A 15,214-nucleotide genomic window follows, 5' to 3' on the forward strand; every position below is an offset into this window, starting at 1 on the left:
TAGTACTAAACTTGAGAAACTTGATACACGTATGCGTAAGTACTAAAACGTATAGTGGGATAATTTTCTATCTTTAGATATACGTACATCAGAAACTAAATATCCTGCGGAGAGTTACAAAAATTATATATAGAGAGCAAATATAAAAGAGAGCGAACGCGAAAAAAGAACAAAAGACTGCGTGGAGCTCACGGAAAATGAAAGTATATGTTATTTATGAATGGCATACAATTTCACGTATAAAAGTAAGTAAGTGAAAGGTAAGTAGTGTTCTTTAAATTATGAAAAAACGAGTAACGATAGATTGCGAATAAATTTTCAAAACATTAACAGTAAAAGTAATTGTTGACATTTTAACTTGACCTTTTTTGTTTTGTACACTCACTGCACTTAGCCCTAGCAATAGATTGGTTCAATAGCAAACTTATTAACGAACAATAATGTACAATATTCTTTTTAATATACATTATTATTATTATTATAGTAATCTACTAAGCATGCAAGTCTTTTGAAATAAATTTATCAAAGCCCTTTAGGTACTTTAAGCACTTAATTTTTAAACAATTTCTCAAATTTGTTTACTTTAATAATCAATGTATGTATTCAAGTATTTCGTATTTCGTGTGTATTTCTGCCTTTTTTTTTTTTTTTTATAAAACTAAGATCAGTCGATTGAAAGCGCTTTCGCTGCCCATTTATTTGTCGTCCTGCTGTCATCAGCGTGCACTGTACACAGTGAGACATTTCTTTCATTTCCTGGAAAATCCATTATAGGATCTTTTTTCTTATTAACGGTATAGTAACATCATCATATAGTCACTGCATAATTATATACTTCGTATATCAATTAAACTTACGTACAATTTAATAGCAGTTAACAGGCAATTAATTATACAAATTGAAATTCATATTGATGTTTATATGATTTTCCTTAACTTTGGACAGATCGATTATCTTGATTATGTATTTTACTAAGAGAAAATTAAAACTCTATCTTGATTTAACTTTAAATTACAACAAGTAAGAAAGCCATATTCGGCTGAGGTTGATGAATCTCTCTTTTGCTGCACTAAAAAGTGTTGGTAAGAAGAATTCATCTACCACGTCGTGACAACCATCATAACTAATTTAGAATTAACGCACACAGCTTTTCGCGTTCTTGCCTCCACGACTAATTGTCCTCCGTGTCGTGACGTTCCCCACAATTCAGTTAAAATTAACACACTTATCTTGTCGCCCTTAACTCTCCAAATCCTTTTATTCGGCGCCCACATCGCCCGTATTATTTAAAAAAAAAAACTTAATCCACCAGATCGTGGTCTCTACCATATTTGTTTTAGCATTAACGTATTTCTAGCCACGTATTCATATCTTTATTTGAACAATATACATTTAAACATTCTGACTTGTTTACCTAATAATTGATAAGCACAAGAAAGAAAAGAAAAATTTAATCACTTGCAATTTTGAGTGGGCACAGCCGATTTTTTTTCCATTTTTGCACATAAATAGTAGAGTTTTTCGTTCGTTCGTTCGTTCGTTCGTTCGTTCGTTCGTTCGTTCATTTGTTCGTTTGTTCGTTTGTTCGTTCGTTTGTTCGTTCGTTCGTTCGTTTCGCGTAATGAGCAAAACCGCCAAATTTTTGTTTAGAAAATCGGATTTGCGTTAACTTAAGATTCGATAGCGGGCTTGCGTTCCGGCCAATCGGGCCCATTTTCATTTCAATAGTATCATGCAAAGACTACTAATGTTTCTAACAAATTTGAAGTCGATATGTTCATTTTTGCGACCAGGAGGTTGCCAACAACGGACGCCACACAGACACGTAGACGGACAGACATGGATCAATCAAGTCAGACTTCATGCTGATTAAACATATGTATACTTTGGTAATAGGGTCTCTGACGTTCCCATTTGGATACAAAAACAAAATTTGCATGAAAATAAATAAACTTTTTGAAATTGATGAATGAAAAAACGAATTTAAAAAAGGTTAACAGGAAACACATGATGGTTAATATTACGGGCCGAGTTAAGCAAACCAAAGAAATGCTTCTTCTTTTTTATATGACCAATCACTCAGGGCATGTCTCTCATTCGCGTAACGCTGAGATGGGACAAGCGAGACAAGCGAGAAAAGTGAAAGACGTAAGAACATAGTGGGCCCAGCCGAGTGGATGTGTGCGCAATAGTGGTAAGTATTATGTCTTTATCAATTGAGCACGCACAACTATGGCTACGGCCAAGGTAAACTCTACCGCACTGAAATTAGAAACCGCGAAAACTGACTTAGCAGTCGCGATTCGGATTGGGACTTCAACTTTTCCGAAGAAATAAAATAAGTCATCAAATTTAAGCACATCTTAGATACCATGGAGAAATGACATAAAGAAACGTTTATAATTAAAAAAAAAAAAAAGAAATCCAGACTTGGAAAGCCAAACAACAATAATGAGTTTGCCATCAAATGCACCAATGCAATGCAATACAGTAAACCATACATGTTAGTGAAATCCTGCACTCATTTCTTCCATTCACGTCCGTTGGCCAGGGATATGCATTCAGTTATTAAATTTTCCCATATGAGTTATCATATTTTGTAAATAATTTTTAGATCAGTTGAAACGCTCATTCTAAATGAAAGGGAGAGATTTTGAACACGATCACTATACCCCAAAATATCGAAGGAATCATAGCGAATTTTATTGTATCCTTCATATGAATGTAGTACTTACAGGAGTTTGGGAAAAGGTCTACATTTACTTCAAATGGCCGACCGAATCGAATTTTTATGAAATTGATTTTTGAGAAATTCATGTAACAAATCGAAACTACTCAGGTTCATCCTTACAATTTCTTGAGCTATCTCATCGGTGGAATGATGTCGCAAAAACTTCACAAGCATCACATCTTGCAAAAAGTTATTGTAGGACATGCTAATAAGAGCTAAGCAATAGACGGTTTTTTTATATTTTTCCCAATACACCTAACACCCTTTGGCCGTCCGACATAAACACAGCGAAGCCTTGCCCTTAAATGTAACGCTTATGATCCGGCAAGAACGTATTACATATATACACATATAAATTTATTTTTCAAAATTTTTATAAGTGACAAGGCTTTAATAAATTGCCTACAGCTAAGAATGCTTTAATAAATTGCTTACAGCTAAAGTGAAATACTCATTATTTGCAATTAGCAAACATCTCTAAATGTCCAGAAAAATAAGTATTTAATGACCAATGTTATTTCAAATTGTGAATTTGTGGCCAGTGCTGTCGAACATTATTTTTGAAATATTAAAATGACGTTTGGTTCGGTGTATTAGAATATTAAGGAACACTTTATTAATTGGAAACGCTTTAGAAACCTTTTGTATACTTCTTTGATTTTTTTCGACTTTTTGATGCGTTCAAATCATCGATTTGTGTAGACTGATGTACATCTTCAAAATCACGTAAGATCTGCTGACTTTGACTTAAATCGAATAATTGATCATTAACAATGCTGTCGTCTTGAAAGTATTTAATAGCTTCGCTGGGTGCTATGGAAGTCATTGGTATGTGTTCAACGGTTTGAGCGTTAAGCCAATTATTCACTTTCGTTTCAGCTTTCATACTTTGATTAGCTGACAAATTCTTCAGTTGTATAGCATCTCCTTCCACTTCCATGTCAACATCCCAAATAGATAACAAGTCTTCTACCAAAGCATCTTTGTAGGAGTGAAGTTGAGTTGATGATTTTTGCCAACGGCCCATATGGAATCGCTTTCTTTTGCCGGAACTGTTAACGCCTTCTTGTCTTAATGCTACTTCGTCTTCATTGTTGGCGTCTATTGTCGTTTCGAAATCATATTTTGATGGATTACTTAAGAATTCGCAACGAAATATTTTACGCATTCCTTAAATAAATAAAGCAATGGGTAAATAAGTAGCTGGACAATGAAAATGTAATCAAATGGAATTAATTCACCTTTTAATTTAACTATATCACTATAATGTAAAGGAATTGATTGAAAACTACAAATATTTTCTGCATATTTGCCCATCATTTCATTGCTAACTTTTGTTGTGCGAGCATCAGTTTCTACCTTGTCACGTTTGATCAGTGTATGAGCGTACACATCACCATTCGAATTTGAAAAAATCAAATATTTACGTTTACAACTATCGTTCGCCCCTAAATCATAAAACTTTAATCCCGTCGTGCAGCATTGAAGACGAGCGTGGAGATTAGCTTCTGGCTGAAGACAATTGCCCTGCAGGCGAGCACTGTTATAAGCCTCCATTAAAGTGGGGGGTTGATATGGCAAACAGAAAGATTTATATATAAATGCAGGTTTTTCGGATGTAGGCGCCAATTCACATATTTCCGAATTAGGCGTGCGCGACATTTCGCAAATGCATAAATCGCCCGAAACGGGAGAAGAAAGTGCTATATATTCCTTATTTTCATCTTTGTATGTTTCCATCATTAGCGGAGCATATTGACACTGATGCGTCCAACGGCAAACGGCGTTTTGCGAATTAACAAGACTACTTGTTTTAAAATTTCTGATATCGAGACAGTGGAGAGCATGATTGGTACACACGTACAATAGATTATCGAAAGCACTGGTTGTTAATGCCGTGATATGATCACAAATACAAGTTCCATTTCGATTGATGTTGACATTGTCCGGCCATTGATCAGACGGAGTACGTAAATCAATTAAACTCAACTGCTTCTCATTAGCATATATGAATGTATTTTCACGCCATGGCTTAATGGTATTCCAAAGCCATCCCGATTTCTGCGATTTTACATCGTACAGTTTTACCAAAAATGGTGCACTTGTCTTTAAATCATATTGACGTAAATGCTGCTTCATGTTGGATATTAGCAATGTATCGACATTTCCCATAGATTGCGCTACACTAATAAACGGCGTGTTTTGGTTTTTAAATAAAGCTAGCGTTTTCGTTTTGGAACAATCGTCCGTAACACCATATATGGAGACAACATTGCGTTGTCTACAGATAAAACGATTTAAATAGGTACTGTTGGTTGAAGGGCTCAGTGACTGGACTTCAAATATTTCAGTATTTTCTTTCAGATCTAACGTGGCCAAGTTTTTCATAGACGCGTCAGAGGTCTTTTCTCTACTTAGTTTGCCAAGATCTATTATACAAATTAGATTAACGTAAAACAAAACTTGAAATTCATTTTGTATCTCTCTTTACTTACTCAACGTATGTAGATTATTGCCCGTAACATGCACTATTTGACGAGTTTGTGGTAAAATGCAGAGATTACCGCCGGTATAATAATAATCATAACTTCCATGAAAATATGGATCAGGATTCAAGAATACTCTCTCGGCCATATCAAAGGCGGAGCAATGGTATATTTCTTCCTTTTCAGCGGCTCTGATTTGTTTTTTATCTAATCAAAGGAATAATATGGTTTTTAAATAGATAAATATAATCGAAAATAAAATCGCTCTCTTATTATTCTTAAGATAAATTTGCGAGCGACAAAACTGTACTGCTAGGGTATCGTACAGATTGCTCCGTTTGGCGCATTAAAAGATATATAATACATTTTTTTATCTTCTACACCATCTGCGGAATAAGGCTATACTAAGTTTGCGTGCATGTATGTAACAACTATACCGACTTGAGGTAGATCCATCTTTTAAAAAAACCATCGATTTAGAATCACTTTCTTGTCTATTAATGAGCCCATCTGTCCGTCTTATTGTCTTGTGCCCCACCCCGGCCGCAATTTTTTCGGACGTGCTTTGTCCCAACGGTGAACCCTATTGAGAATGCTTCAAATTGGACCATATTCCATATAACGTCTCATTTGGAAAAGTAGCAGCTATTTTGGGCAAGTATAGACGGATCACATTTGAGGCCATTAATCAGCGAATTAAGAGCTTTATTATCTGGCGGGTCGATTTATGATGAAAACTGCGAAAAGAACTATCGTTTGTTTCCTAAATATAGAATATATTCCTGGTTCCATTCCTCATTAAGTTGCCTGTAGATAATGTCAAATGCATTATTAAACGTTGATTGCCCACTGGGATCCCGTTGGCGACGCGTAATTTTACTAAATTATCTACAAGTTACAAATGGGTTTTCTCGATTTTCTCACTAAAGGCAGCAGAATATTTCGATCGTTATATTCAACTTACTTTGCACCGCTCTCTGATATGTAGTCCGCGTGGTTAACAGTCGCTTTCTGTAAAAATCACGCGTCATAGATCGTTTATGACATAAGTCGACTGTTTCGCATTGTTTGTTAGCCACATATATGGGATGTGGTGCTGACACTTGGCAACTGGGATATAACGGTAGCACTTCTCGATTATCATGGGGGCACAAGGTTACATTGAATGCAGGAAATGCGCAGTGGCTGGCGCGCCAAATTAAGGATTGGCTATTGTCCACAAGTAGACGGTCTATTTGATCGATTTGTGAACCTTTCAAAATTCTCTTATCGTAATACTCGTCAAGCTCGTCCGAGCTCAAGTCTTTCTCCTCTGTGGCTTTGTCGGCGTCCTATAAACAAAAAATAGTATATGATTTTAATTGCAGAGCTAATAGTATTTTTTACCTTTTCCAATTTTTTTTTATTTCTTTCAATTATCTCGGGTTTAAATATTCGCGTCTTCTCTGCGCGCTTAGGCATTTTGAAATATTTCTAAGGTGAAGCTTTCGATAATCAATAAATTTAAAAGTTTCTCCTAACCCTTTTCTTCTTTCTTATAATTTTTCTTTTTTTTTTGCTTCACAAAACTTATTGATAATCTGCTCGACTGCCAGAGTACTCGTTGAGTAAAAACTCACCAATATTGACAGCGAACTAAAATTAGAAAATTTAGATACAATTTCTGCAATTTGTAATTTATGCAAGCAATAGAGGAATAATGACATATCTTTGAATTAACGATCGTTCGAAGCAAAGCTCATAGTTGAAAAATGAAGAGAATTAGATTGTGTTGGGAAAATCTTTTCAAATGAATAAATTTGCTACTTTTTCTGCTTCTTCTTCTCCATTGAATCTATCTAACAGAAATAAGGATGTTTTCATGTTAGAATTTCATAGCCGAGACATTCGAAGAAGTTAAAAAAATGTTTCTTCATGGCAGAAAAAAGAATTGCAGTCTTAAGATGACAAAAAAGACTGTTGAATCAATAATCCTTTAAAATTTATCAATTGACGCCAAACATAAGCTGAATTATAACTATAAGATTGACGGTGGTGGCCAAAAAGGCGTTCGAATTTTCAGCTTATGGAACATTTTTTATCAACTGCGTGCATTCTCTTCAAAGCAAAATGTAACTCGTACAATACGAAATTTTTTTTTGCGCTCGAAGAATTTCTCAAAACTCGATATTATCCATAATGGGCACAATGAGGCCTCATTTTCGGTTTCGGGAACCACGTTAGCATCTTGTTTTACAGGAAAATGTAAACAAACACATATGACCAAAACATAGAAACAAGAATAAAGAAATCAACATCAAAATCGATTCTAGATTGAGGGTCGTCCAACTTTCAAATGACACATAATGCCACCGCCACTTTAGACACCGTACACTCTAATGTCAACTGTTTGTCCATTAATATTTTATACTCAAGCAGCAGCTCGCAATATATTTTATTATTGTCAATCGTAATCAAATCCTTAACCTTAAGTTAGTTAGTAAAATATTTTCTACCATACGTATGAGGCTGGATGGCATAGTTCGTATTCTGTTATTGTCCTGTTCGTTTTCCCCCGTGATTTCCATTGTGTTCCCATCCTCTTCCATATCCTCTACTAATCTTTCTTCCGTATTTCCTATTAATCTTGCTTTCAATCATCGTCCGTATGCTTTGTTGCCTAATTCTTCTAAAATTTGTCTACTACGTTCGTGTATTTTGTCCGCATTGTCGAAATCTAAAATTTCTTCATCAACACTCAATGTCTGCCTCTGGGTCGTCAGTCTTTCCACCGTCATCGTAAACCCCAACTCCCTAGTGAACCATATCTAATCTATTAAATTTGAAAATTTTCCACTGCTGCTACTATTCAGTCGTTTCAAAAAACTTCTAATTTTTCTAATATTTTGTAAAACTCTCTGTTCTGTCATTAACTGTTCCATTTTCTTCTACAGCCTACCTGCAAGTCGCTTGCATTCTAACATCCAAGACCTACATTTTTTAATACCCCACAATTTTGTTTGTTCCTGCAGCAACTGACTAAAAAGTTCGTTTGGTAATTTTGCCATATATATTAAATTACAATAATAAACCAATATATAATATATAAAAATATATGTAATAATAATAATAATAATAATAATAATAATAATAATAATATAAATAATATATAACCTGGAAATAAAAAATATATACATATATATAAAAAATTTTTTAATCTTTCTATTTATTTCTTAAACACTGTTCAGCTTTATAAGGAACACTTCAGAGCTTTCATCAACCTCTGAAGGTTCCCTTTAAAGCAAGCCATTTAGTCACATTTCTATTAATTGAAGAAATTTCCGCTAATAAATTTAATACTTGTTATATCCACAAAAGCCACAATAGCTACAAACGTCTTACAGCATTATTCGGATGCTTCGGATATGAAACATTAAGGCCTGCCAACTACGTAAGTATGATTGTTTCTATATTATTAACATATTTTCATATAATAGATCAGTATTGTAATATATCTGACATTTAAAAATTTATATTTTAATATACAAACAATTATTACAACGTTGTACGGGATTTTGCAACAGCCGACTTTGGGCGACTTACGCCACATGTACTAGGCTTCACCGCAAATTTGAATGCCAAAATGCAATGCTGCCTAGTTAAGCTAACAGCTGATGTATATTTGTAAATGCCGATGAGGTGCATAATTGTTTTTTTTTATATATTAAATTCGTATTTTTTTAAAATAAAAATACCAAAGAATGCGTCTATTTAATCTTAGTTCTCGATTAAATAAGGTGCGCATAGGAATTGACCAAGCATTCACTTTCCCGGAACGTTTTAAAGGCACCATTGTAGAAAAATGGGCCAACTATTGGAAAGGATTATTCAGTGATTATACCGAGGTTGCAGTAGGAATTTTTAGAGAAGCTAAAGATAATCCGAAGAAAAGCTTGTTGTATGCATTAACCAGTTATGGTTTGTACGCTTGCGCTAGGAAAAATCCAGACGAAGAGGCCTTCTTAAGGCAATTTCGTACATCTTACAACGAAATGATTTTAGTCTCATCTGAATTACAAAATCCCGCATCGGAAGATTACATAAGACGACTGCAAGTGGATTTAAATCAAAATCGTTTAAGATTTTTATCACTGTGGCTTTTTACAATAGTGTGGGAAGACCTATATGATAAAGATGACTGCACGTATCCGGCCATCTGCGAATATACTAAGGTTACTTATTGGAGCTTTCATGAACAAATTATTGATATCGGGTTTTGGAATAAATTTTGGCGTCTAAATTGGAAATTAATAAATTATGATGTCAATTATCTGTAATTATGTTTCTTTTTTTATTATTAATATACTAAAATGTTTATGAAGCCCGAGCTACAGACTTCTCTGGTTGAAAGTATTCATCCAACAAAGCCTCACATTCCGGTATTTCTTTCACGTTGTTAATTTTTCCTTGGAAATTGCCATCTTTACCACTACCTTTGCCTTCGAGAATTTTCAAAAATTTTGTGGAAAAGTGATCTACAAGATTCGGTTGTCCTCTTAACACCATGTGACCTTTAGTAGGGCTATTACCAACTGGCGCTTCAGACACAGTAAGAAAATATAAACCAATTTCCTCAGGTGCATGTCTTAAGAAAGTGTTAATAAATTCAACTTCTATGCCATCTTTACGATGCAAAGAAAAATATTTTGGCAAAGGTCTAGGCATGGCTTCTAACTTCTCTGCCTCTATGATGGCCAAATCTTTAAGAATTTTTTGAAACGATTTTCGTGTGGCCTTTAGGTTATTTTGCAATTTTTGCAACAAGTCCAAGTGTTGAGTGGGACCTCCTCTAATAAATTACAAAACAAAAAACATTGCTTTTCATAAAATAATACGCATATGCAAATAATTGATTAACTAACTTGAACGCTAGATTTAATTGCTGCTCGCGTTGAAAGCAATCACCCAAACGTTTAATAACACGTAGGCCGGCGACAAAATAAACATTAATGCCAGTTTTTGTTTTCTCCGCAAACAAAAGTTTAATGGCTTGCAACTGTGATAAATTAGAGACATGAGTACCGCAACACATATTATCCCGCTGACCATCTATGCGTATCACACGCACCGGCCCTTCGACATCTTTAGGCAGATTACGCGCTCTAACTCCATCCATCTAAAATTACGAAAGCAGAATATCCTAATATATTGCATATAAAATAACACATATGTTCATTACCTCTGCTGATGCTGGATCTATAAGAACCACTTTTACCTCTTTCCCCTCTATAATTATATCATTAGCCTTACTTTCAATTAAGTCTAAAGATTCGCGACTTAATAAGTGCTTGGTATTCAATTCAATATAACACATCTCGGAACCCAACCACCATGAATTGGTTTCATAGTTGAATTCCGAATCGAAGAGTTCGGTAATCAAATGTTGTCCCGAGTGTTGTTGCATATGATCTAGACGACGTTGCCAGTCAAGTCGCTGTTGCACTTGTGTACCCTCCTCAAAACTTTTACTTGATTCTACAAAGTGGACAGCTTCTGAGCCTCTTCGTGCCACACTACGGACTGGCTCCCCATTTATGGTTCCATAATCACAAGGTTGCCCTCCACCCTCAGGAAACAAAATTGTATCTTCTAAAATCACATTAAAGCCAGTTAGCTCTTGTGATTCCGTTATGCCGGGAGGACACCATTGAAGTGAAGCTGGCTCACAATTTACGACTTTGGTTGTAAACTTGATAAAAGAATATCCGGTATATCCATTAATCATGCTTGCACATTTCTATAACTTCACTTACCTGCTTTAGAAAGCTATCTTCCTGGCACTTGAAAACCATTATCGCTTTCTTAATATTGCAATTAAATGTGGTTACGCAAATTAATAGCAAATAATTGGCAAAAATTCAAGAATTTTTCTTTTTCCTGTTAAAAAACAAATCGAAGTAATCGTTCAAAGCCAATTCTGCCAAGTTTTTGTTTGAAGTTTCAAAATATATAAAACAATATAAATAAAAACACATCGCATTTTTTTTTTTTTTTTTATAAAGATTTATTTAATTTGCATTAACTTTTTTCCAAACATGGAAAAAAAATACCCGAAGGATTGCGCGTTGATACCATCTGAAGTCGAGTATCCAGAAGAGCCGCCTGATTGTGTTTTTTGTTGGAAGGTCCGTCAAATAATACCACAACAGAAAGTGCGCCTTCTTAATCCTCAGTACTGCTGGCTTTATCCAAAATACGAACGCCGGCTATTAAAAAAAATTGAGCCAAATTTCGATCACTGCAAAACTTTGTATACGAAATGCGATTATCGTTTGGAACAATGCGCTTATTATATAATAATTCAATTAGAGGATCAATTTCGGGCGCACGACGAGTTGGTTAAAAAGGAAATGAAGCTGCAAGACGAACTGTTGGATGATATGTGGTTGCAATCTCAGAGGTTTATGTTATTAACTGGGTAAAATGTGAAATTTTTAAGAAAAAGAGGAAAATTAATTATTTTATATCGATTGATCTTATTAGTCAAGGCGTTTGCGTTAAACCTTATCCGGAAATCATTTCGAAGAATACTGAGAAGAGAGCTCTCTGCAAGTTCCATCGTGAACTACGACTTGTTCATGAATCCAAGTTAGTATCTGAATTCATCTAACCACGGGGAACACGATTTAAACTTTTCAATTAGTTGTTTGATAGGATCCTCAATGGCAGAAATACGAGTTTCGTTCACTGAATTAACGCGACGATGTGCTCAACTAGATATGACTGTAGAAAGCCCGCTCATAAAAGGAGCTTGGTATATGCAATCTTTAAAATATGTAAGAAATTTATTGGACGATTTATTTCAATACTTCTATCAACATATATGCAAATTAAAATGTTGGGCTCAACTTTTGGACCCCGGTGACCCCGAGGCTATTGAAGATTACATGGCCTTGATTAAGACGTTCGAGAATAATGGAAATAATTTAATGCAGTACTTTGATAAGTGCCTGTGTATGCGCACAAAGCGCAAGGAGTGCCTTAAGCCTCACGAACCGTGTTAAAGGGATATAAATCGCTTATCAGAATCGCGTATAACATATATTTCGAATTTCAATGAAGCATAAATTCGACTTCGTAGCTATGTGGCAATTTTCTAAAAACCCACATAAATTTGAAAACTTTATAAAAATTATTTTGTGGGAGAGAGAGAGAGAGAGAGAGAGAGAAAAAGTTGGAGAAATTAAATCGTGCAGTTACATTTTTGGAAATATTTTTGAAGATCACTTCCATTTCCCTTGTATCAACATAATTCGTGGAACTTTCGTTTTGATCCTAGAGAATATATTTACAATTTAATAATAATTGTTGCGGGTGGCATTATTTTTTCCATAGCACCACGAGCCTATCTAAATTCTTATTTAAGATATCGTCGGAACTTTATGCACCTGCTGAAGTATGCTTTTATACCAAAATGAAAAGTTTTTGTCAATTGTGGCTATACTGCACTACCAAAGGCCATCATCTGCCCGATGGATTTAATCAAATTTTATGCATATATTTTAGAATATTTTGTTTTACGTCTTTTTTGCCTTATTTTTCATCGTTTTACTGCCTTTGAAGTAACACCTGTTGCTGCACAAAGTGAAAAGCAAGACTGGAAGCATCATCTCAGAGCCCTGACATAAATCCAAGAGAAAATCTGTCGGATTATCGCAACAAAAAGGTTCAGGAGCGCACGGTTCCCAGCAAAACAGGAATGCGGAAAAATACCAGCTGACTTGCAACTATTTAATCGAATCCATACCAAGCAGACTCAAAACAATGAGCTGCATAAAAAGTATCTATTTTCCATTAATTGACGCTTTTTTAAATTTAATTAAAACAACAATAAATCAAATTTTGCTTCCCGTTTTTTATAGTTATGTAAATGTACAATGAAAACTAACTACATAAATTTTTGTATTAATTCCCTTTCGATAGATTTGCCAATACCGCGTCCCAGTTTGGCTTGGATTATATTATGGATGTAATATACACAGGTTATAAAGCCTGTCCTTTTGGGAAAATTCATAAAACATAGTTTCTGTCCGCTTCTCCGTGTAGGCAAAGAACACTTTAAAGTCTTACGGTTCTTATGTTTGAATATGTACAATATTTTATTATGGGAAAAGTGTCGACTAATAACTCAATGGTCGATCGGAACCTCAAGTGCGGTAGACTTTTTAATTAAAGCCGATAGCCTGAAAATGCTAGTGCTTTAAAACTTTATTCATAGAATTTATTCTCGGGCCAAATTTATAATAATTTTACGGAAATAATTTTCCTTTTTTGTAATAAGCTATTGCGTCTTGATTAAGTTGAAAAAATATATTTTCAAAATTTAATTTTCACTTTTTAAACTATCACATGACATATTTTCCTGCAACTGCTTCATATTTATTCTTTGATTTTCTTTTAGTTTTTGAATAAACCTGGCAGCTCTATTATAGCTTGAAAGTCTTCGGAAGCAAAGTAGGCTCCGTTCATATTTCAAAATATATTAGTCCCCAATACAATTTTTGTTTTTGCGATATAATTAATAATTTAAGGAGAGGGCGTTTAGACCATATGTCTTTAGCAGAGAGTGCAAGCGATCGATCGGTTCAGCATTATGAACTTGAGAAAAAAATCCTTAATCAATTGCTGCTGCTGGAGAATGAATTCCGTTCTCACTATCATTTCGCGAAAAAGGAACTCGCTCAGCAAATAGAATGGATTAATCGGTTATGGGTGATATCGCAAAGATATATGCATCTAACAAGGTAAATGTGATTTTGTTTCACTTTTTTCATTCATAAAATTTAATTGAAAATATTGAATTTTGAAGCACTGGACTTTGCTGCAAACATCCACAAATTTATACATCACCGATAGAAGAATCTATGCTCCAAGAAATGGCAGAAAAAATCAAGGCTATAAAAAATTCAAAGTAAGATACCGAAAAAGTTTTGACTTAAATTTAAGAATTATTTTCTTTCCAGCTGCCGCATATATACGTCAGTTAAAGAATTGAGAGAGTTTTGCACCATTTTTGAAGAATTATGTTCTCAATTAGATATGGCAGTAGAAAGTCCTTTCATAATAGGAGATTCATCTCACAAACCGTTAGCTTTCTTCATAGAGTTGGTTAGCGATTTATTTAAATACTTGCATGCATCTATCCTGCGTCAGAGGTACTCAGTGCATTTGATTGAACCTTCCGATTGCGAAACTGTAGCCAAATATAAAGCAGTGATTGAACCTTCAGAGGATTTCGAAGAGTACATGTCTGTAGGCCTCACATATTGCAGGTGCCTTATACCGAAACGAATATGTTAATTAATATACTGAACTGACATCCTGCACACAGTTCGAATATTCCATGTTTTATTTTTGATCAAATAAATTGATATATTCTATGTCAAACTGATCGTGTTGAAAATTTTAATATTTTCGATGTTTATTTATTTAATATTACAAAATTCGAAGTAAGATTACCGTTCAATGTACAGATTAACAATATTTATTTTTTGCCAGTAGTTGCTGCAAAAAAAACTATTTCTATACATTTTGCTTTTGTACATGTATTTACTTTTTAAATACAACATAGTAGACATTTTTAAAGAAAATAAATCTTTAAATACTTAATTTCCTAACGTAGTCTTCTTGCTTCGCGCTCGGACTCTAGCAAAGTTAAAATATCACCTTCCCGCACAGGTCCTTTCACATTGCGAATAATTTGCCGGTTCTGTTCACCAATAAATTCGACTTTTACTTGGGTACATTGACCTTGGGAACCAGTACGACCCAATACTTTAATGACACGAGCGCAAACAACTGGCTTATCCATTATTCTCTAACAAATCTTATTACTTTAAATAAAATTATTCACGTGCGATATAACTCAGTTGAATGCCGGATGTAAAAGAGATAAATGTCTGTCAATCCATTAAAACAAGTGTTTAACACAGGGCGACATTTATTTTAATAATTTTTA

The 15,214-nt window shown here is 34.4% G+C and overlaps 6 protein-coding genes across 6 annotated transcripts; 3 read left to right on the forward strand and 3 right to left on the reverse strand.

Annotated features, from left to right (window-relative positions):
- Positions 1-3,362: 3,362 nt before the first annotated feature.
- LOC119644726 lies at positions 3,363-6,825 on the reverse strand. Its single transcript, XM_038044445.1, has 5 exons — positions 6,604-6,825; positions 6,182-6,548; positions 5,227-5,424; positions 3,973-5,160; positions 3,363-3,901 (listed from the first exon to the last, which is right to left on the reverse strand). Exons 1-5 carry the CDS (start codon positions 6,676-6,678, stop codon positions 3,363-3,365), a joined length of 2,367 nt encoding a protein of 788 aa, XP_037900373.1. The 5' UTR covers positions 6,679-6,825.
- A 2,132-nt stretch (positions 6,826-8,957) lies between these two features.
- On the forward strand, positions 8,958-9,533 carry LOC119633017. Its single transcript, XM_038026212.1, has one exon. It carries the CDS (start codon positions 8,958-8,960, stop codon positions 9,531-9,533), a length of 576 nt encoding a protein of 191 aa, XP_037882140.1.
- Positions 9,524-11,184, reverse strand: LOC119632985 (alanyl-tRNA editing protein Aarsd1-B). The gene is made up of 4 exons (XM_038026165.1): positions 11,010-11,184; positions 10,436-10,945; positions 10,119-10,372; positions 9,524-10,045 (listed from the first exon to the last, which is right to left on the reverse strand). The coding sequence occupies exons 1-4, from the start codon at positions 11,046-11,048 to the stop codon at positions 9,571-9,573; spliced, it is 1,278 nt and encodes a 425-aa protein (XP_037882093.1). The 5' UTR covers positions 11,049-11,184; the 3' UTR covers positions 9,524-9,570.
- A 79-nt stretch (positions 11,185-11,263) lies between these two features.
- On the forward strand, positions 11,264-13,204 carry LOC119632999. Its single transcript, XM_038026187.1, has 3 exons — positions 11,264-11,674; positions 11,740-11,844; positions 11,900-13,204. The coding sequence occupies exons 1-3, from the start codon at positions 11,292-11,294 to the stop codon at positions 12,258-12,260; spliced, it is 849 nt and encodes a 282-aa protein (XP_037882115.1). The 5' UTR covers positions 11,264-11,291; the 3' UTR covers positions 12,261-13,204.
- Positions 13,205-13,617: 413 nt separating this feature from the next.
- On the forward strand, positions 13,618-14,576 carry LOC119633009. Its single transcript, XM_038026199.1, has 3 exons — positions 13,618-14,000; positions 14,066-14,167; positions 14,220-14,576. Exons 1-3 carry the CDS (start codon positions 13,807-13,809, stop codon positions 14,554-14,556), a joined length of 633 nt encoding a protein of 210 aa, XP_037882127.1. The 5' UTR covers positions 13,618-13,806; the 3' UTR covers positions 14,557-14,576.
- Positions 14,577-14,644: 68 nt separating this feature from the next.
- LOC119633029 (40S ribosomal protein S28) lies at positions 14,645-15,170 on the reverse strand. Its single transcript, XM_038026222.1, has one exon. The coding sequence runs from the start codon at positions 15,065-15,067 to the stop codon at positions 14,870-14,872; it is 198 nt and encodes a 65-aa protein (XP_037882150.1). The 5' UTR covers positions 15,068-15,170; the 3' UTR covers positions 14,645-14,869.
- Positions 15,171-15,214: the final 44 nt, after the last annotated feature.

Source organism: Glossina fuscipes, unplaced genomic scaffold, assembly GCF_014805625.2.
Source record: "Glossina fuscipes isolate IAEA_lab_2018 unplaced genomic scaffold, Yale_Gfus_2 0, whole genome shotgun sequence".
Classification (NCBI taxonomy): domain Eukaryota; kingdom Metazoa; phylum Arthropoda; class Insecta; order Diptera; family Glossinidae; genus Glossina; species Glossina fuscipes.

Coding starts and splice junctions, on each gene's coding strand:
- LOC119644726 (XM_038044445.1), bottom strand. CDS start 6,678: ATGCCTAAGCGCGCAGAGAAGACGCGAATATTTAAACCCGAGATAATT. Junction 6,549..6,603: donor ATAAAAAAAAATTGGAAAAG/GTAAAAAATACT, acceptor TTTTGTTTATAG/GACGCCGACAAAGCCACAGA. Junction 5,425..6,181: donor ATATCAGAGAGCGGTGCAAA/GTAAGTTGAATA, acceptor TCCTTTGATTAG/ATAAAAAACAAATCAGAGCC.
- LOC119633017 (XM_038026212.1), top strand. CDS start 8,958: ATGCGTCTATTTAATCTTAGTTCTCGATTAAATAAGGTGCGCATAGGA.
- LOC119632985 (XM_038026165.1), bottom strand. CDS start 11,048: ATGGTTTTCAAGTGCCAGGAAGATAGCTTTCTAAAGCAG. Junction 10,946..11,009: donor AAGATAGCTTTCTAAAGCAG/GTAAGTGAAGTT, acceptor TCTTTTATCAAG/TTTACAACCAAAGTCGTAAA. Junction 10,373..10,435: donor TAGATCCAGCATCAGCAGAG/GTAATGAACATA, acceptor TCGTAATTTTAG/ATGGATGGAGTTAGAGCGCG.
- LOC119632999 (XM_038026187.1), top strand. CDS start 11,292: ATGGAAAAAAAATACCCGAAGGATTGCGCGTTGATACCATCTGAAGTC. Junction 11,675..11,739: donor AGGTTTATGTTATTAACTGG/GTAAAATGTGAA, acceptor TGATCTTATTAG/TCAAGGCGTTTGCGTTAAAC. Junction 11,845..11,899: donor CGACTTGTTCATGAATCCAA/GTTAGTATCTGA, acceptor CTTTTCAATTAG/TTGTTTGATAGGATCCTCAA.
- LOC119633009 (XM_038026199.1), top strand. CDS start 13,807: ATGTCTTTAGCAGAGAGTGCAAGCGATCGATCGGTTCAGCATTATGAA. Junction 14,001..14,065: donor AGATATATGCATCTAACAAG/GTAAATGTGATT, acceptor TGAATTTTGAAG/CACTGGACTTTGCTGCAAAC. Junction 14,168..14,219: donor AAGGCTATAAAAAATTCAAA/GTAAGATACCGA, acceptor TTTTCTTTCCAG/CTGCCGCATATATACGTCAG.
- LOC119633029 (XM_038026222.1), bottom strand. CDS start 15,067: ATGGATAAGCCAGTTGTTTGCGCTCGTGTCATTAAAGTATTGGGTCGT.